The sequence below is a fragment of the Pteropus alecto genome, unplaced genomic scaffold (genome assembly GCF_000325575.1).
Source record: "Pteropus alecto unplaced genomic scaffold, ASM32557v1 scaffold76, whole genome shotgun sequence".
NCBI lineage: Eukaryota > Metazoa > Chordata > Mammalia > Chiroptera > Pteropodidae > Pteropus > Pteropus alecto.
In genome coordinates this window covers 6,554,716-6,575,978 of record NW_006443138.1, presented here as the reverse complement: position 1 = coordinate 6,575,978, position 21,263 = coordinate 6,554,716, and the positions used below count along the sequence as shown (strand labels likewise).

The following is a 21,263-nucleotide window of genomic DNA, read 5'->3' as shown; positions in this document are numbered from 1 at the left end:
GGACTTTCCATTCCTTGTTCCTCCCACTGATTATAGATTTCTGCTATAGAATCCTGAGGAATTTTCACAAATACTTCTTTGGCAGCTTCATGTTTTTTTGATGCTATGAAAAGATATACAATTTTTCAATATATGTGGATTTCTGTGTAATGATTTCTAAAAGAGTCTAATCATTGGTTTGCAACTTTCACAGTGAGCTGTGACCATTTCAGGTCCCAAGGTACTTCTGTTAAAGGTCTGGGTGACCTTTCTACCTAATGGCCAGGCATTTTCCTTATTTCAATGATACAGTCACAGAAGGATTCATTACATTGCAGTTACTTTTACATATTTCTGAGTGTTAAAAAAAGGATTACATTTTTCAAAGCCTTAGTATTATATGCAAAATGGAAGACATGAAAATTCACTGTTAAACATGTTTTGTCTCATAATACCAGTTTTGATATATATGAGTGGCTGTTTTGTACCCTCCCCTAGCGGAAGGGTTAGAAAAAAAAAAACAAAACAAAATTCAAGAATATATGGATTTGAACAAAAACTTTGAAAAAGGAATATAAAAATACAGCATACCCAAGAATTTTCTCATTATCGCATTGCCTTGTTTTAGTGCTTCTGCTCTTTGTGCTGGGTCAAATACCAACCAGTCAATTACATCAATTTTTAAACGGTCCTCCTATTCATTTAATTAAAAAAAAAAAGAAAGAAGGAAACATCAATTTCGTTACTAAGATATTCTGCAAATTGATAGTTAACTTACACCTGCATGACTAGTGAACATCATTTCGCCTTAAATTATACAAAATTATGAAAGAATCTAGCTTTTCTCAGTTTATTTTCACATTTAATAGCTTCCTATTAAATTACAGAAAAACTTATTAGACTATGAATCTGGAATTATATATTCTATGTTCCACTAACTTAACCATGTGATTAAGCGCTACATTAAATTTTTTTTTCCTAGATAAAACTTTCAATTCCTTTCTGAAAATAGAAATAAGCTACGTAAGAGTTAGTGATTGATCAAGTAGCTAGAATAATCTGATGAGCAAAAATCCAGTTCAGGTTTTTCCCATTAAAGAAGCTTCCTCTAACACACTCCTACTAAAAGTAATCCTTTATATAAGACCTTAAGTTTGCTCCCAATTTTATAACTTAAAAGGTTTTGGCTGCCAAAGAAAAATTCTTAAAAAAAAAAAAAGAGAATTTTAAGGAAGAAGGTCACCAAAGCACAACGTGAGGGATTATCAGGAGTTCCGTAACACACTTCTCCCTCTCCATTTTACCTCAGTAGTCCCCGTGTCCAGGGCTGGGGCCAGGTCATGATGGCTGAATTCGCCATTATCTTTCTTTCGAATATTCTCAACTACAGTTTTTGTTATAGTTGCAATATCCAAATCTAAAGAATTTTTGAAGACACAAAAACAAGAATTAATCATTCACACTAATATTCTCTAAATAGTCACTGATTTGGTAAATTTGAAATAACAATTTTTAAGACCTGTAACATAAACTACGAAAGACAGTATCAAAGAAAATGCCAAAATGAAATGATATTCTACAAGTGAGTTACGGTATATTTTATTCCTGAAACAGAATTTCACTGAAATTCTCTCAAGAGAAATAAGATTTAAAACTAGGATAAATGTTACTAAAGCCAAAATGTTAATTTGCCTACAAAGCCCAGGAGATGAAGTTCTCAACTATTTTTACCTGCTTCTTTAGCCAGCTCCAGGCAATGGTGACGCTGTTCAAATTCTGTAACACCTTCCAAAAATAATGCATACTGGGCAACAGCTAGGTCTTGAGGCAAATGACAGGTATAAAATGCTATGAGATTTGTATGTTTCTCATTTATTAAAAGCTGAAAAATAGAAAAAGACCAAAGTGTGTCAATAAAACAAGTTCTAGGATCAGCCATACTTTTGAAAAGAGTTCACTTCAAATTTCAAACATATTCAGGAAAAATTCATACAAACACGGATTTGTGCTGTTAAATAGAAAATTCTAAAAAAAATACACTTATGATAATTAAAAGATCTCTTATGGATTCTGATGAATTTCCTGCCACCAAGTATTAAAATATTATCATTCTAATTTTTGTATCCATGCAAATAGCAAAACAAACAAAAAAATGAAATTATGGATTCTCAAAGTTTACCTGTATGTATGTCTTTAAAACCTCGATGGAAACTTCTTCCTTCATAGGAAAAAAAGACATAATTATAAACATAACTGCTTATGTGTACTAGCAACATATCTAATAAAAAATTCTGCTATTAAAAAATTTTAATATTTATTATTGAGCAATAACTATATGCTAGGCTAAGTGCTTAGCAAAGTTTATGCACTGCCTAATTTAACCTTACCATACTCTTTGTGGGTAGTTATTATTACTGTTCAAATTTTAAAAGAAAGAAACTAAAACTTATGAAGGTTTTATTTACCTAGAATGACAAAGCTATAAGCTGCTGAGTAAGGCTGTGAACCCAGGATTCTTACCAAAATCCAAGCTTTCAACTACTATATCATTTTGCCCTCTACATGTTCTCTGACCAAAATGTTATCAATCATTTAGGAAAAAAGGAAAAGAAAAAATAAAATAAAGGTTTAAAATCTCATATAGAACTTAGTCTGCTTCAGTTAGCTTAGCTGATTGAGAGTTAGGTCCTGATGAGGATTAAAGTTACAAGTTTACCAAAAACCAAGTGACAATCAGCGTTCTGCAGCCACAGATTAGAACCCTAACATGCCATCCACAGTGAGTTATCATTGACTGACCATATGGCACTATACAGAAGACTTCTGCACCCTTAACACCATTTCTAAAAAACAACAAAAAAGTAGTATTTTCCTGATGACAGGTATAAACCATCAGCCTTGCAGAGAAAGGTAAATGGTTCATTTTTATTTACTTTGGTCTGTAGTCCCAGAGTGCGAAAAAACAAAATGAGATGAGTCATGAAGCGGAGCAGGTGTCCAGGTAGGTTATTTCTGCTTTTGGAAAGCCATTTGCTAAACTCATCCATCAAACCTGCAAGCCATCAAAGCGAAAATTCAATGATAGGGATAAAAAGCAAAAGAAGATAAATAAACATTACCAAGAACACTTGCCACATTCCTATAGTTCTATTAAGTCACTACCTCATTGTTACTAACCATCATATAAAACTTTGTAACAGTTAAGTAGATAGATGCATTCAAATAGGCTGATATTTATAAAGATTAAAAGACTGGGTAACTCAAATGCATTGCTTTGAGAACTTTTTACAAAATTACTGTAAGAACACAATGCAATATACGTATGACATATTATTGAATTGTACACTTAAAACCTGTATAATTTTATTAATGTCACCCCAATAAATTTAATTTTAAAAAATTACTGTAAGAAAACAAAGAACTCATACAAAGTAAAATAAAATTATAATATCTTACCATCGATGTCTCCCAGGATAAGGAATTTTTGAACTATATGATAATGTTCTTGATTCTCTTCTAGAACTCTCTGAAAAAAATTTTTACATTTTTCATAAATCTTCTAGTGGTCATTCTGCAGTATGTACTCACTGTTAAACTAAAAATGTCAAACTCTGAAGAAACATAAAGTTGGAAATGAAGGATCTTAGGAGATCAAAATAAAATATAGGAAGGATAATGCCTTTGGAATATATTCAAGCCTTACAAACCCAGGAATGAACAATATCTTTGACAGCAGAGAACTGTGATAAAACAATCTGATCTTTTAAATGTTATTAAACTTTCGTAAATTTTATTTATTTTTTAAATATTTTACTACTGTTTTCCTTGGCACTCCACAGTGGAAAGAAAAGGCCATGTGACCTAAGCAAAATAAACTATAAAGCTTTCTTTCAACATGAACAGCAGTTCTTAAAAGCATTTTTTGGGTATTCTCTTCTGCACGTGGCACTGAGTGTAATCAAAATAGTGAGTAGGCACATAGCAGAAAAAAACATTTACAAGTAACCTACAGCTGGATTTCTTGAGCTAAATGGTTTATTTTTTATCAAATATTTAAATTTTTTATTTAGTTGTCTAAAATTTCTTTCAGCATTTATTCTTTTTACATTGAAACCTTTGTTCCATCTGGAATTGATTTTAATACACAGCATAAGGTAGGGATCTAGCTTTGTTTTCTTTCTGGATAGAAAGTCAATTATATCCACGCGAGGTATCTAAACCATGCCATTTCCTCTAAAACGAAAGGTCACTTTGTCATAAGTTTAGTTCTCATCTATACTTAGATCCAATATAGACTTTTGTGTTTCATTGATTTATTCCTATGGCAGTTCTGTACTGTTCTGCTGTATCTTTACATTATTATTAAGACAAGTATCCCATAATTATTGTCCTTTTCCAAATTTTCTTGCCATTCTTATTCTTCCATTTGGAAGTTTTCTGTCTAAATATAATCCCCTAAAGCATTAGGTGTCTATGTTAATTTTGGAATAAATGACATTTACATTAAATATTCTCATCCAGGCACGTGGTACGTCTATTTATTCATGTTTTTCAATAAGATTCTATAGTTTCTTTCTGAAGTCTCTCAACCCCTTGGTTAATTTTTATTTCTAGGTATCTTATAGTTTGACTATAATTTAAATGGGACAGTTTGGGAGGGCTCTATCCTTTTCTAACTAGTTGTCACAAGTATAGAAAGGCTAGGATTTTTATAACTTTGTTTTGCATTTAGATACTCTAACAAGAACTTAATTCTAGTAACTTGAGTCTTGAGTTTCTAGATTTACACTTTCATCATATGTAAATGTTCCCCCCTTTCTAATATTTATATCTATTCTTGATTTTCTTATTTTCATTAGCTGAAAATCTCCAAAATAATAGACTGGCTTTATTACACTTGACAAAAATGCATTAATTTCCTTACTATACAATAATAAGGAAAAGATAAAACCCAAAAGAAAAATGAATAAAATATCTGAACAGGAAACTCACAAATGTTCAATAAACAAAAGAAAACTTGCTCAGCCTTATGAATACACAGAAAAATGTGAAACTGTGCACTCCTATTTCCCACCTAATCTGATGAATTGGCAAAAATAAAAAGGATGGTATCTGGGACAGGTGAGCATATAGGGAAATGGACACATTAATAAATTACTTGGAGTATGAAGTAATTGCTACAGCCAGTTAATTGATATAACATACATACACCCTTCAACCCAGCAACCCTGCTTTCAGGAAATCTATCCTAAAGAAATAGGACAAGTAGATGAGCATATATGTATACGAGGATGTTCGCTGCTGGGCTAGGAACAGCTAAATATCATCAAAAGTACAATGATTTAAAAATTATACATCATTCTACAGAATGTTAGGTACCTATTATGTTGTTAAATCTATATCTATGAACTTTGAGAAAGTATCACTGAATAAAAAAAAAACACTCTAAGTTGAAATGTATATAGCATGATGCGAAAAACAACAAAAACCAAAATCTTACATTAGACTATCTACATTATTTATACATATTTGTATGAGTATGGAGAAAGGTATGGAAGGTTACATATCAATATGCTCTATCATCCCAGGGAAATGAGAATAACCATAAAGGGATTGGGAGGAAGTTGTTATAAAGTTTTTTATTTTTGCATTACTTTGTTCCAACAACATACAGTATTACTTTGGTTATTTAAAAATTTTAGAGTATTACTTTAAAAAATATTAGATTATTTTGAGACCTAGAAAAAGAAAGTCTTGTTAAGTTTCCATTATGTGTTTTAATTTTTCGAAAGGAAAGATAAATTAAGAGTACATGCATATCACATATTTAAATGAAACCAACCCTAAACCAAAGAAACAAATGATGTAATACTTATATATGAATGTCTCTCCTTTGGATAACAGAGAAAATAAGGTTTCACATATATTTTTGCCTTTCAGCTGCAGTGCATAACATAACATGTATTGTTTCCTTTTCCAGTTATTATAAAATATTCATATTAATATTTACCTTTTTATCAGTAGCTTGAAGTTCTTCGAAAACTTTTTCTAAGGTCCAACTTCAAAAGAAGGAACAGGAAAGGGATAAAATAATATTAATAATATAAACAGGGGCTACAAAATAAGACCTGACAGAGCATACACAAATCACCATGACTAAAAACAAACCAACAAACTCACTTTGCTTCCAAATATTCTCTAGGGAGTTCTTCAGTTTCATCCAGAGTCATTACTGATGTCCGGATCTCCTGTTCTACCAGACTGTCCACCATTACCCGAAAGTAGGCCCACACTGTATCTTCCCAGGTATCACAGACAGGAAGAAGCTTTTCCCCAATTCCAAAGCAGAAACACACAGACATGGCCAACAAAAGAGAAAGGAAAAGCAGTTACATTTACTAGCATGGACCATAAAGTTACCATCCACTAGCATGGACCATAAAGTAATGACATAAAATATTGTGAACTATAATATATCAAATAACCCCGCCCCCCCCACCGAACTACATCTTCTAATAATTTTGAATTGTTTTTTTCCCATACTGAATTCACAACAGCATTAATTTTCCATGCTGATATAAGATGGTTTCAACTATTTAATATAATACCCCTCAATATAACTATAAAATGTAGGGGGGTAATGGAGTTGTAAGAAGCACACACACATATGTAAAATAATCCAGTCACTGTGCCTTAGTGATACACTTATGCATAAAGCTATGGGCACTACACGTCTTTAATAAATGTATGCTGTAATTAAATTTACAATCTTAGAAGGTGAAGTCTGGTTTCATGTATTAATATATCACTTGATATATGAGATACATCATATTAAGCAGCTCAAGTCACTATTATATTTCATTACTACTATCTCTATCATTGCTACTCTTAAAAAATAACAAGTTTATAACATTTATTATATATTTTATGTATATGATTTAATTTCATGAAAAAAGATTAAGAGATTGAATACCTGCTTGAGATTCCCACTTAAAGCTGCATAAATTGCTCTCTCATATCTGTTGAAAAGCTCCTGAAATACAAAAAATATAAATTTGAAATACTGTTTTTCTTAAAATGTCAATTTTTTTCATAATCTGGAATTCTGCGATGTCTTCTAAATTGAACTTATTTATTCGACAGTTTCTAAACTTTAGTGAAAGATCTAGTGGGGTAATAAGAAGGACTCCTCAGTTTGAAGATATATCAATGCTGAAATCTTTAGGAAAAGTCAAACATCTAAATTTCAAACAGGGTAAAAGCAGATCCAACTCTAATGGGTGCTTTATTTATAACAGTCAAATTTTATTCCAGATAAAACCTGTATAGGTGGTTTCCCCTACAAAGTTTCTAAATACCTAATGCTACCTGGTACTGACCTAAAAACATGAAAACAAGGCACTTGGAACACGTCAGTCATCAGTTTGCATCAAATTTCTAAACAGAATTAATAATATTCATCGAATTATCTCATTGCCAGTTTTCTTATCATCCAATTGAGAGACTTCAGAGACTCTCACTATGTGGCTGAGTCCTCCTCTGCCTTTTGTCTCTAATTACTGGTCCTGACCATTCTTGCTCCCTTCCTTTCCAGGCCCGTATTACTTAGTGTCTGAATAATTCTGACAGGCTCCTAACTAGCTTCTCGACCTTTAGTCCATTCAATTTTAAGTCTATTTTCCACTGCCACACTAATCTTAAAACACTGCTGTCATGTGCCCTCCATGTTTTAATGGCTCACCACTATCTATGATAAAAAAAGTTCTAATTCCTTATAGCAGCACTTGATGACCACCACTGCCTCTTCTTAATTTACCTCTTTCAATCATCTTTCCCCTTACAATCAGTTCTACTACAATGCTTGTTTTGAAAATGTGAATTTGTTCCAAGGCAATTTATATATTGAGGAACAATCTGAACATAATGCAAATTTTCCATTTGCTTATGCACAATTTCATCCACAAGAAACGCTAAGTGAATGAAGAAAACTATACCCAGTTGAACAGGCCACTTAGAAATACACAAAAGTAACATACCTCAAACATATACCAGCTAACTCAGTTCATCAGCTGTTATAAGCTAAACTAACACTGAGTATTACAATTTTCTGTCTGATTTCAGACAACCTCCTTTTACCACTTCCCAGTAACTCACAAGCAGCAACTCTCTAATACCCAATTTCACAAACTTCAGGTCTCTCTCAAGGTAAAGTGCCACATTTACTATAGTATTTATGTATTTCCTAACCATTTAACAGTGTGAAACTGTACTGTTTCTATTAAGTGTTTATCTTCTGATGTATCTCTTATGGTTTTTGAGTATTGTGCTCTTAATTCATTTCCCCCCCAAAAGTTCTGTGGTTTTTTGTACAATTTTGCATGCTGCAGTGATTTTTAGGAATGCATAAGTCATGTCATAACCTATGCATCCTACCTAGAATTCTTATTTTCATGCCCAACAACCTAAATTTTACTAAATTTTAAAAGTTCAATTCAATTCTCTCTCCTAGAAACCAGCTTTAGCCCAATGCTTATGCTCAGAATTCATGTGGCACTTCCTTCATATTTTTGCCTTAAATCAGTGTTTAATTTTTAGTTCTCAGGGTCTAAATAGTTCTGATTAGTAGTTAAGCCTGCCAATTTACTGTTTCTGTTCCTCAACTAGATTAGAATTTCTTTGAAAAATAGGAATTTTAGGCTTATACTACTTAAAACTATAGCACCTTCACCAGACCTTCAGTTAATTAGAGTAAAAATCAATATCAGGAAATATTTTATTATATCTTACATCTTCTGCCATTCTCCAACAACTTATTTTCCAAATGCATCTATATGGATTCCCTTCAACCGGCTCTAATTCTGTTCCTATAAAACAGTAAAAGAAATAAAATATAGTTTAAAAAGAGATCTTTCATCAATTTCTAAAAACAAAAACTTCAAAAAGATTGGCATTTAGAGCTAAATATATTCCCAACTCTCAGAATAAAATCTACTAAAATACCTCCATTAACATTAGGGTCATGATAGAGCTTCCAGCCTTCAAGTGTCGCAGCTCTCCATGCCTGACCGCAGCGTTTACAGAGCCGCTGTGCCTTCAGAAACAAGAAAAAGCAGTTAGTCAAAGTGTAGTACAGGAAAAGTACTTGTGCCTTATGGAAAAGTGTAAGCGATATGACAGGATTAGATAACTTCTGGCACAGTTGTTACAAAAGATAATGTAGATAACTACTAATGAATGGCATTTCACTTTATTAGTGTATGCATGTCTCTCTGTGGTCTCTGCCTTTCTCTTCCTAATAATCCCTTTGCTCTTTGACTTTGGGCTTACCAACAGGTTCCCATGGTGCCCACACATATTTAATTCTGCTAGAGACAAATGAGGCTAAAAGAGGTTGATGATCTATGATTTATGTAAAAGTATTATAAAAACATTGTTAGTTTCTAGAATGACAGGGGGCTACTTACTGCTCATTCACTCTACTGATATTTATGTTAAATGTGGCCAATCAGATGAGCTTGATATACCAGGAAGACACATATGTTTTGTTGTTCCATGACCTCTTTAGGAACCATCTCTTCCCCATTCTTAGTTCATATGATTTGGGTAAGTCGAATCCTATCTCTAAACTTTAGGGTTATGAATGTGATCTAACAAGAATCACCCCTAGGGCTCTTGCAGGAGATACCAAGAAAGAGATACATTCTTTTTGCTGAGGATTGCTAGCTAGCAGGAAGATATAAACTGCTGGTGGCCATTACAGATAGGAGGAGAGGCTTCTTGAAAATGAAGCCAGAGAAGAGGAGGGCAGAGCCAAGAGCTTGGGAAAGAGAGAATATCCTAATGACATCTCCTGAGTCCCTGGTTCCTGCTTAAAACCAGATATAACCTTCTATACGTCCTTGTTTCATGAGCCAATCAATTCCCCCCTTGTAAGTAACTAGAGTCGGGTTTCTTGAACCTAGAAGACCTGATTAAAACAACCAGTTAAAGAATATCTCAAACACCATTCTGGATTTCTGGCTTTAAAAAATTTTGAAATAAATATTGAAAGCTATGTAGAGACATGAAAAAATGTTTTGATATGCTATCTAAAAAAAGGTGGGGTAAAAACTGAATGTAGAACCTTGAAAACATTATTCCAAGTGAAATAAGCCAAGCACAAAAGGACAAATATTGCATGATTCCATCTATATGAAATATCTAGAACACATAAATTTATAGAGATAGAAAGTAGATTAGAATTCACCAGGTGCTGAGGGAAGAAGGAAATGGGGAGTTACTGCATAATGATACAGAGTTTCTGTTTGGGGTGGTAAAAAATTTTGGAAACAGTGGTGATGGTTTCACAACATTGTGAATGTAATTAATGTCATTGAAATGTACACTTAAAAATAGTTAAAATAAAAATTTTGTTATACAGATTTTGCCATAATTAATAACTAAAAATTAATAATATACCAAAACCAATGAAGTGTACAGTTTAAATGGGTGAATTGTATGGTATGTGAATTATATCTCAATAAAGATGTTAAAGGAAAAAAACCCCCAAATGTATAATTATGTTAAAGAGACATTAAAAAAAAGGGCTCTAAGTTAATACAAAAAAACCAACCATCCGTGGTTATGTAAAGATAGTGGGAGCTGGAGAGTTTTTTTCATGCCCTTCAGTAATGTAATCATTTTTTTTTTTTTTTTTAAATATATATCCTGTTTGCCACTGCAATTCCTAGTATCTTGCACATCACCTGGCAGAGTGGCTGGGACTTAAATATTTTCTGACTAAATGAATATGTGATATCAATTTCTTTTCTTAATTAAAAAATAAGAATGACGCTTAACAACCCGAGACTTACTACAATAAGAAATTACTTAAATATGCTAATGGTTTATAACACAGAACAAACAAAACTTTGAATTAACATATTTCCATCTAAAAGAACATCACCAAGAGTTCTGCAAAAGAAGTACAACATAACCCCTAAAGCTTGAAAAAGTTCCTATACATCAGACTGCCTCATGTAAGGCGTCGATAATGCCATCCAGTAAGTTAAAGCTAATTAGATACTTCTACTCTACAAGCACACCTTGTTTCACTGCACTTCACATGTGCTGTTTTTTGTTTTTTGTTTTTAACAAACTGAAGACAAGACCCTCCACCAGCAAAAAGATTACCACTTGCTTTATTATAGTGTTCTGGAACTGAACCCACAATATCTCCAAGGAATGCCTGTACATACAAGATCTTAACTATTACAAAGGAGACTACATTTTAAAGAGGTGAGATTAAAAGGAAGAAATTTGAAGGCTATTATAGTCTTCAAATGCATGAAGCGTGTCACCTAAAAGAGTAGCTAGGGTCAGACGTATTCTCAATTCTTAAAATCAAAACTAGAAATAATGGGGATATGCCTGGGGTACGCGATACAATATAGGAAGGCAAAGTCTGACTTCACATAAAGAATTTTCTAACAGAGTTCTGCAAACTAGAGGACATTGCTTTGTGCAGCAATGTGTTTATCACTGGAAATGTTCAAACAGCAGTGTCAGATCTAGATATACTGTCAAAGAGATTATTAATGCATTGAGAAGGCATACTAAGTGGTCACAAAACTGGACAATCGGGGTGTACATGATTTACCTCTTCTGTCATTCCAGCACGGATGAGAGTGAAAAGATACTTGAGTAATCTAACTTCATCTTCTCTATCCAGATCATCAAGGGGCATTTTCTGTCTTACTGGAGCATCAGGGTCCTGTAAAAAAAAAAAAAAGCCCACCTATAAATCTTTTGTACCCACATACATTTAAACATTATCAAGAGATGGTAAATCTCTTGTGTTTATTACTGGAAAAGATTCATTTATAATTTAGTTAATTAACAAAGAGAATGAAAGTGTCCCAAGTGTTCCAAATAGCCACACAACTGCCCACTGCTATTCAAAACAGACTCTTGGCCCACAAAGGTACAAGCCAGGGGCGGGAAGGGGTGGGAAGGGAAGGTACATGCCTCAGTCAGGAAATATGGAAACACCACTAGCACAACCCGGCCAGATAACTCTAGAAATGCTACTCATAATTCAAGATGACTTAATTTTTACCCTATTATACCAACCACATGGCCGAGATAATTCTAAACAGAATCAGGCCTACATGGAAATGAATATACAGGAGAAACTAAAGGAATCTCAATTTATTCTGTGAGTAGAAAGTGCTTAGTTGGTACTTTGAGAGGACCTTAGTTGGTACTACAAGAGCCAATAATGGGGTTAATGCTATATAAAACACAGCAATGCCCAATAAAATTTTTTAAAAAAGGATTTCCCCAAAAAAGACAAAACAAAACAGTGATTCCTACCTACTACCTTTCACAGATAGAAAGAAGCATGCTTTAAACATTTGGGAGAACAAACTGTCCTCACTTTCCCACAAACAGCACACATAATCTGCATGTTGTATTTCAAATGAAAAACTATTTTAATGGGGCTTAGGAAAGGACATAATTCTTATTCCAAATGTTACTGTATGGTAATACAATTACCAATCCATAAAATGGAATGAACAGTAGATCAATAGGCTATCTTCACAATTATTTTGTAGACAGATACAATCATTCAATTTTGGAACATGGTCTCTTTTTTTTTTCCAGATGTGAAGAGGAAATGATTTTCAGTTGCTTGCTACTGGGTAATTTAGCTATGATTTATTTCAAGCTCTTCCAGTAGTTTCCAAACAATTTTAATCAAAAACCACTTTTGTTACCAAATGGAATTTTATCAATTTTTTCAACTGTTACTTATTTCTCCCACTGTTCATGATAAACATTTAATTCACAAGCTGCCACCTGTCACAAAGCTCTTCTCTTTATTTTTACAGTCTCCTGTTCTTTTCAAATCCAGTTATTCTCATTACTCGATTTCTAGAATGACCTTTCTAAATTCAAGCTAATTCATGAAGCTTTATTTTTTTTCCTGCTTTCAACATAGAAGAGCTTTCATAGGTCACCATCTTAAAGAATCAAACTTGTGATAAGATCAAAATTATTTTGTCTTTAATGATGACAAATCAGGAACACTCTCTACACCTTCTTTTAAAATTCACATCATAGGTCACAGATATGTTTAAATACACTCCATCAAATTCAAATTCAACTCAGAGTTAAAGAGTATGTTGCAAACTTTTAGGAAATGAAAACAAGGATCCAAGAGAAGAAAAGTTCTCAGTCTTTAAAAAAAAAATCACCTAAGATAACTTTCATTTCAAAGAACACTTACCAATTCGGTGACAAGAGGACGGACACTTCCTATATAAGAAGATAGCTGTCGCTGTTTCAAGGTATGCAGAGTATTTTCCCTGAAAAAAAGGTAGAACTTCTTTTAAAGGAGAAACTTTAACAGTTCTATCTAAAAAATAAATCAAGTCAAAGTAAGAAAGAGTACAAACTCAGAAAAAAACATGAAAAAATGCTAAGTTTTAAAAGGCATTTTTCATTTTAGCACAAACGACTACGATTTTGAGCACATTTTTGTGTCCTTACTGGCCATTCATCTACGTTTTGTGAGGTATCTATTCAAATCCTTACACTTTTTATTGCTTTATCTTTTATTACTGATTTGTAGTTCTTTATGAACTATGGGTTCTATATGTTTCTTCCAATCTGCAGCTCTCCATCAATTCATTTCTCAATGATGTCTTTTAATAAGTTTTTAATTTTGATGAAGTCAAATTTCTGTCCCAATTATTGCTTTCTGTGACCTTGGGAAAAAAACACTTGCCTATCCCCAAGTCATAAAGATGTCCTCCTATGATTTCCTCTAAAAGTTTTATGATTTTAGTTTTTACATTGAGGACTATGATCCATCTTGAATTAACTGTTGGGTATGTGATACAAGAGAAGTATTGAGGTTAATCTTTTTCACATAGATATTGGTTTTTTCTGCAGTTTATTGAAAAGACATTCCTTTCCTCATTGGATTGCTCTGACACTTTTGTTGAAAACCAAATGACCATATAAGTGGGGGCCTATTTGGGGGTTCTCCACTCTGTTCCATTAATTACTAAGAAAAGGAGACTAAGTCATAAAAAACCTGCAAAAATCTTAAGGCATTTTAACTTAAAAAAATTATTTTTTTCTGAAAATGAAAAAAATTTGCTTCGAAAAATCAGTACTCAAGATTTAAACAAAAAACCAGTTGCGCTAATTTCCTAATTAGCCAGAGAAAATATATAATTGACTTATAGGCTTTGAACATATACAATGTTACTGAACTCAAAGGCAATCTGAACTTTTTCTCCAAGTCTTAAAATAAATTGTCCTTTTAACCTAGGAGTGCTTTCTGCTTTCAAGGTCCTACAATAATTTAGAAGTATTAAAGGATATAGAGAAGAGAAATTTTTTAAAAATCACAAGTAGAAACATGGCTCAGTATCTTCTTGATCAAATTATGATTATTAAGAAAATATAGCAAAGTGATTGTTTGAAAATATGAATCAGACCATGTCATTCTTTTATTCTCAAGGTTTCCCATCCATTTAGAATAAAGTCCCAAATCTTTACCTTGGCCTGCCTGTGAAAGTCCTATGTGAGCTGGCTCTCTTCAATCTCATTTCCTACCATTCTTTTCTCTGCTGTGTTTGCACTGGACTCCTTTTGCAAATACTTTACCTTCTCAGGGTCTGCAGTTTCTGTTCTTACTCAATGCTTGTCCCCGGATTTCTGCATGGTTTGCTTTTTCTATTTCCTAAACGCTTCTTACTCTTACTACCTGTTACTTAGACAGAGCCGTCCTTGATCACCTCTTTTACTTAAAGTGGTACCCCCCTCTTTATCATCCTTTATCCAACAACGCTTTGAGTCTTTTTTTTTCAAAGCTCCTAATACCCAACAGGAAATTTATTTGGTTATTTGCTTTCTTACTCTCTTAAACAATTATAAAGTCGATAAAGGCAGGGTTTTTTAATGTGTTTTGCTCACAGACTGAATTAGTAAGAAGTGAATAAGTGTTTGCTGAAATGAATAAACAAAACCAATGTTAAGTGTTTTTAAGAACAAAAGTTTAGTGACTTACCAATATACCGATTTTGCATAAAACTCGATATTATCAGAAAAATCCCCAATCTCATCTTTGGCAATGCTTTCTAACCAATCTACTACCAGCTAAGAAAGAAAAAAAAGAGAGACAGATTATTAACTACAATATCCATTGGTATTTTATTTGATGATGTACTTTAATTTCAAAAAAGGTTTCTGATTCAAAAATACCAAGTAACAATTTTCCAATCACTATTTTTATTTTTTTAAGATACATAAATATTATGGCAAAAGAATAAAATTTTCAATAGGAATAATATGGTTTTTAACATTCCTGGAACTACTAGGGCTATTATTTGAAAATCAAAGAACAGGTTCTTAATTCCTTCTAATTACAAATAAAAAGATCAAAAAAATTAAGAAAGTTTTAAAGTAAAACAACTTCAGTTCTTTTATGGTATTTATCTTTTCTTTCTATGTTTCATAAAAAAATATTTAAAAATTTTAATCATACCTGACTTTGTCGGACAAGTGAATCTCTCTGAAATAATGCTTCCACAACTGCTTTTTCACTAGCATTAAGAGCCTATTTAAAATATATGTAAATATATTTAAAGGAAAGAAAGAAGATACTCTAAGAATATTATTTCAACAGAATGGTAAAAGCAAATCTAAAATGAAGTATATTTAATCACCCACAAACATTTTACCACACAGAAAATCACTATATTCAACTATGAAAAAATTTTATAAATAAATTTCAAACTGCTAGATCAATTTGTGGCTGCTTTTACTTGACATTTTATTTCTTTGGGTACAGTTTGAATTTAAAAATTCTGTTTTCTGCAGAGATATTGTTTTAGGAAAAAAGAAAACACAAAATGAAACAAACAAAAAAAATCATAATAAAGGGATGGATGCAGCCACGTGTCATATTATAAAACTAACATTTAAAAACATCTTTTTATTCTACATAAAAGAAGTTGATAGGTGATAAAACTCAACAATCTAAGGTTCTTAAGACTGACTTTAAAAGACAACTTGACAAAATTATTAGCAAGTAATATTAAGCAGTACAGTAAAAGGATAATATGTGTTAATCTAATCTATTAATCTATCTTATTCATGGGTTCAAGAAAAGCCACATGAACATCTGAACAGATGACAAAATGTCATTTGATAAAGATATCTTTACAAATTACAAATAGAATAGTTTGCTAATCGATTATCTAGCTGAAACTTATAGCAAATATTACACTTAATTATAAAGAAAGACACTCCTTTTAAAGTCCAGAAAGTAAAAAGAATAAGAATTCCTATAATTATTAACTTTACTTTAAAAGTTCTAGCTTACATACAAAACAAGAGAAAAAAAACTAAGTAGTAATCAGTATGAAAAAGGAGTCAAAAGTTGTCACTATTTGTAGATAATAGGACCCACCCACCAGAAAACCAAGACAATTAATGGAAAATTATTAAAACTAAAAAGTAAGATCAATAAATAGCCAAATACAAGATGAATAATCTTTCTAGATGTAGCTATCACTTGGTTGGAATAAGTATTTGTAGAATAAATTAAAAGATAGTAAAAAATATTTTAGCTAAAAAAGCACATTAACAGACATATGTGGCTGAAATAACCTATTATAAAAATTATACTTTTCTCCTTTTTTCATTATGATTACTTCAAACATGAATTACTTTTGTAATCAGAAAACGAAAAGTAATTAAACCCTAAAAGAGCATCTGGTCTCTATGGTTTTAAAGGCATATTTTCATTCAAGCCTTCGAAGAACAGGTAATTCCTAAAGTCTTCAAACAGAGCACAAAAAAATGATAGAAGATTTATGAACTTGTTCTGGAGAGCTAGCACAATTCCAGATACCAAAACTGGATGAGAGTAAGTCACACACAAAAAAGAAAATATGTTTGAATTATTAGCTAAGAAAATTTAGTAGTAATTTAGGAATATATCATGACTCAGTTTATTCTATCATGACTCAGATAATTCAACGTTAGGAAAACTGTTAATGCAAGCTATTACATTAATAAATAAAAGCAGATATCAACAAAAGCTAAAAAAAAAAAAAAAACTGACTGCATCCCAACTCTTAGCTAGTTAGGAAGGAAAAAAAAATCCTTAATCTGCAGTAAAACAAAAGCATTCTTAACAAAAGTCAGGAACGTGAAAAGAATGCCTACTATTACTGATATAATTGTATGGGTGCTCCTACTCAATTAAAAAAAGGTAAAAAATAGGAGATTAGAAAGGGTTAAGGAAAACTCACTATTTGTAGATTATCGCCAAAATGAAAAACTTGATAAAATCAATGAAAAGCTTACTGGAGCTAATAAAAGAGTTCCAAAATATGGCCAAATGTGAGCTTTACACATAAATCACTAACATTCTATTTGATAGTAGTAACTAATTACAAAATGTAAGAAAGAGAATCCATTCACAATTGGATTTACATAGAATTCTATAAATAGCACAAATCTATATACACTCTAAAAGATCTAAATAAATGTGGAGATATGCCATGATCATAAACAGGAAAATTAACATGATAAAAATGTCATTTCTCATTAAACTAATTTACAAATTCAATATTATTTCAATAAATATCCACATGGACTTTTAAAAAATAGAAACTGTAAAGTTCATCTGGAAAAAATGCATGCAAAAATAGCCAAAACTTTTCTTTTTAAAATGAGGAGGGAGACTAACCCTACAAGATATCAAAACTTCTGAGCTAAAGTGACTCAGTTGTGTAGTACTGGCTTTCAAATGAATCAATCAATAAAACAGAGAAGATATGATAAATGGTGTATAAGTATGATATGATAAATGGTGTTGGGATAAATGGATATATGAAAAAAGTTAATTTTCTTATTTCCTTCATAGACAAACTCACTCCAGATGAATTTAAGAGCTTATTATGATTTAGATTTAGAAGAAAACACTGGAGAGAGAGAGAGAGAGAGAGAGAGAGAGAGAGAGAGAGAGAGAGCGAGAGTGTGTGTGTGTTATTTTTATTTATTTGTTTGTTTGTTTGTTTTTTAGGTGAGGCAACCCTTGGTTGACCTCACAGATTGCAGGGACCTTATCAGCTTACAATCTCTTATTTTTTTATTTTTTACACCTACAGCACCTGGTCCTCCTAGGTAGTCTCTCATCCAAGTACTAACTAGGCCTGACCCTGCTTAGCTTCCAAGATCAGACAGGATCGGGCTTGTCCAGGGTAGCACTGCTGTAGATGAGAATATTTTTTAAATAGGTAGAAAAGGCCTTCCTTAAGACAGAAGATAGTGAATGACAAAGGAAAACATGACAAATGTGATTAGTTACATATAGAAATGTCTGCTTTAAAAAGATCCCTTAAATAAAGTTGAAAGACAAGTGAAAGAAAAGGGATTATCTTTAACACATGAGGAATTAATAGGAAAACGAGCAAGAGATATGAACACAAAATTCATATAATATAAATGCTTAAGAATGAAAAACACTCTACTTCACTAATGATCAATGATAGGCATATGAAAACAATGAGTTATCTTCCCTCCAATTGGCAAATTCAAATGACTGATATCGGAGTAAACATTTTCATATACTGTGAGAATGTAAAATAGTACAATCCATTAGGAAGGTAATATAACAGTCTCTACCAAACTTTGACCCAACAATTTCACTTCCAGAAATATAGGAAATACTTGAATACACAGGTAAGTATGAAGAACAATGTTCATTGCAATATTGATTACTACAGCAAAAATACTAGAAACAACCTAAATATGTCTAGCCGAATGTCTAAAAAATTATGGTACATTTATGCTCTAGTACACTATGAAAAAATAAGGTAAACTTAGTAAATTGACATTAAAAAAAACTAAGAAATATTGAATAAAAAACTCAGTATAAATGTATAAATGAAATCATACTACATGTTAAAAAACACAAACATTATGTGTGTATAGAGTAAGGAGACTAGATGAAATCTACTGCCACAATCCTTGCAAAAAATGATGGCGACTTTGGCTAAAGTGGTAGCAAAACAAACAGATGAGTGGTCAGAGTTGGGACTGAAGAGCCAACACGACTTGATGATGGATTAAATTTTGATGATGTGGCAGAGACCAGGGTCTAAACTGGCGATCTCCAACCTTTCTGGCACCAGGGAGTGGTGCTCCTATGAGAATCTAATGCTTGATGATCTGAGGTGGAGCTGAGGTGGTGATGCCAACACTGGAGAGCGGCTGCAAATACAGATGAAGTTTTGCTCGCTTGCCCGCTGTTCACCTCCTGCTCATCTCATGCTGTGCAACCTGGTTAAGGGGCCATGGATCAGTAGCGGTCCGTGGCCCTCAGGTTGGGGACCCTGGTCTAGACCCTTACTACTCAAAGTGTAGTATACAGACCAACAGCATCAGCATCAACTCAGAGCTTGTTAAAAATGCAAAACTTAGGCACCACCCCAGACCTACTCAATCAGATTCTGATCTACTCAATCAGAATCTACATTTTAACAAGATCCCAGGTGACTCATGTGCATAGAATAACTTGAGAAGTGCTGGTTTAGAAAATGTTCAGGTTCCTTGGAAAGCTGGCTCTAGTGCTGTCCAGTGAAAGATAAAATTGGGTTTGGCTTTTAGCAGGCTGGAGTTACCGTGCTTGAAAGGACAGGACAGAATGGAACAGAATAGAATCATAACAGAATAAAAATAAAGTGCAGGCTCTTGAAGGGTGGCAAAGTCACTGTGTTCTCCAGAGTCTGCTAGGAGGAAGAAAGAAAAATATGGGGAGACCATTTATAGAATGAGATAGAGCCAGGGGACTCTTTCCTTTTAGGCTCTATCTTCTCTTTGCCTGGAGTCTCTATGAGGAGTCTGCACAATTTAACAACTTGACTAACATCCTTGCTAGGAACCAAGTCACTGAATCCTGCAACACTTTACCCAGATAGCATCAAATATAAACCCCCAAGCTTTGGCTGAATGGCCTGAGGGACAACCCCTTAAATTTCCTAGAAGTTCAATGTTTGATTTAGAAGACAGTGAAGCACACCCATCTTCACCTTTGAGGGCCCTCTATCTGAAGGTAGAGCTCTCTAGACTAACACAGTTGTTCTTTCCAAGGTTTAACCGTGCATTTCACATTGATATTCTCATTTTCCTCTTTAAAAATAACCCTCAAAACGACAATGAAAAAACAAACTATGTGTGTGTATATGTATATGTAAACATGCACAGAAAAATGTCTGGTAGGATATAACATACTATTGTTAGACTGAACAATAAGAGCAATAAAGAGGACTTTTAACTTCTACTCTATAATACAAATCAATCTTTGAATATTTTATAGTTTATTGTATCTTTTATTTATTTGCAAAAATTTTTTAAATGAAGAAAGTCATGATAGAGGATCAAAAATCAAATTCTACTACTAAAAACATTTTAATTTTTAAGCATTTGTAAAGGAAAGAAATTAACATAAAACTTACAGTAACTGCAAACATATTTTCATCTTCTAAGGCAGACTGTATCCTGTCTCTGGAGAGAAATAACACAAAATAAAAAAGTCTTATTTCACATAAATATATAAAATTACCTTTTAAGCTATATACATCACAAACCTACATTCTAAAAAATGAGTTTCAATTAACTTAGCCATCATGCTTTAAAAACAAGATATAGTGGTAAATGCCTTCTGTGTCTGACACTGGCACCCAAACAAAACTTATACTTATTAAAAATACACACTACAAAGTCTTTAACAGCTACCTGCTAATGTATACATCTAACTTTTTAATATAAAGTTTTTGCATGGCAAAAATAATGATTTTCTTTCAAGAAAGAGAGCAACAGAGTAAGAATCAAAACCACTTAGCATCTGAGAGAAGGAAAATTTGGTTAACTTCTTTCATACTTACACATTACAAAATTCTATCTTTTAGTTCTTTTCCTTAACCTATCTTCTTCTAAGTATTGTAGTATTTTAGCACTTTCCTTAAATCTTTATACATATCCAATGTTTGGCCACTACCAGCTTTATGACCTGATATTCCTCTTCTCCCTAACTCACTCCTGACAATTAAGGCATTAGAAATTATAAATATCAAAAAAACAGAAGAAACTATTTCCAAATAATCTTACTTTTTTATTTTGCCTGTTAGTTTGTTACTTTCTTTGTTTCACTTATGACTCCTATACAATTTTACCTATACAAAGAAGCCAGCAGCCTCCACGTGACCATCTCCTGC

At 32.6% G+C, this 21,263-nt stretch overlaps 1 protein-coding gene and 1 pseudogene across 1 annotated transcript in view; both read right to left on the bottom strand.

The window, feature by feature from the left end:
- Positions 1-21,263, bottom strand: part of NUP107 (nucleoporin 107) — a 36,515-nt gene that overhangs the window by 5,229 nt on the left and 10,023 nt on the right. The window contains exons 8-25 of the mRNA XM_015598411.2: positions 21,222-21,263; positions 20,505-20,553; positions 15,521-15,592; positions 15,044-15,132; positions 13,250-13,328; positions 11,618-11,731; positions 8,980-9,070; positions 8,767-8,843; positions 6,953-7,012; positions 6,160-6,305; positions 5,990-6,038; positions 3,436-3,505; positions 2,913-3,031; positions 2,159-2,197; positions 1,711-1,861; positions 1,284-1,396; positions 571-673; positions 5-103 (exon numbers count right to left, since the gene is read on the bottom strand). The exon at positions 21,222-21,263 is cut by the window's right edge and continues 14 nt beyond it. Coding sequence (XP_015453897.1) covers positions 5-103; positions 571-673; positions 1,284-1,396; positions 1,711-1,861; positions 2,159-2,197; positions 2,913-3,031; positions 3,436-3,505; positions 5,990-6,038; positions 6,160-6,305; positions 6,953-7,012; positions 8,767-8,843; positions 8,980-9,070; positions 11,618-11,731; positions 13,250-13,328; positions 15,044-15,132; positions 15,521-15,592; positions 20,505-20,553; positions 21,222-21,263 — 1,562 coding nt within the window. The remainder of the gene's footprint in view (positions 1-4; positions 104-570; positions 674-1,283; positions 1,397-1,710; positions 1,862-2,158; positions 2,198-2,912; positions 3,032-3,435; positions 3,506-5,989; positions 6,039-6,159; positions 6,306-6,952; positions 7,013-8,766; positions 8,844-8,979; positions 9,071-11,617; positions 11,732-13,249; positions 13,329-15,043; positions 15,133-15,520; positions 15,593-20,504; positions 20,554-21,221) is intronic.
- On the bottom strand, positions 18,147-18,265 carry LOC112472458 (annotated as a pseudogene).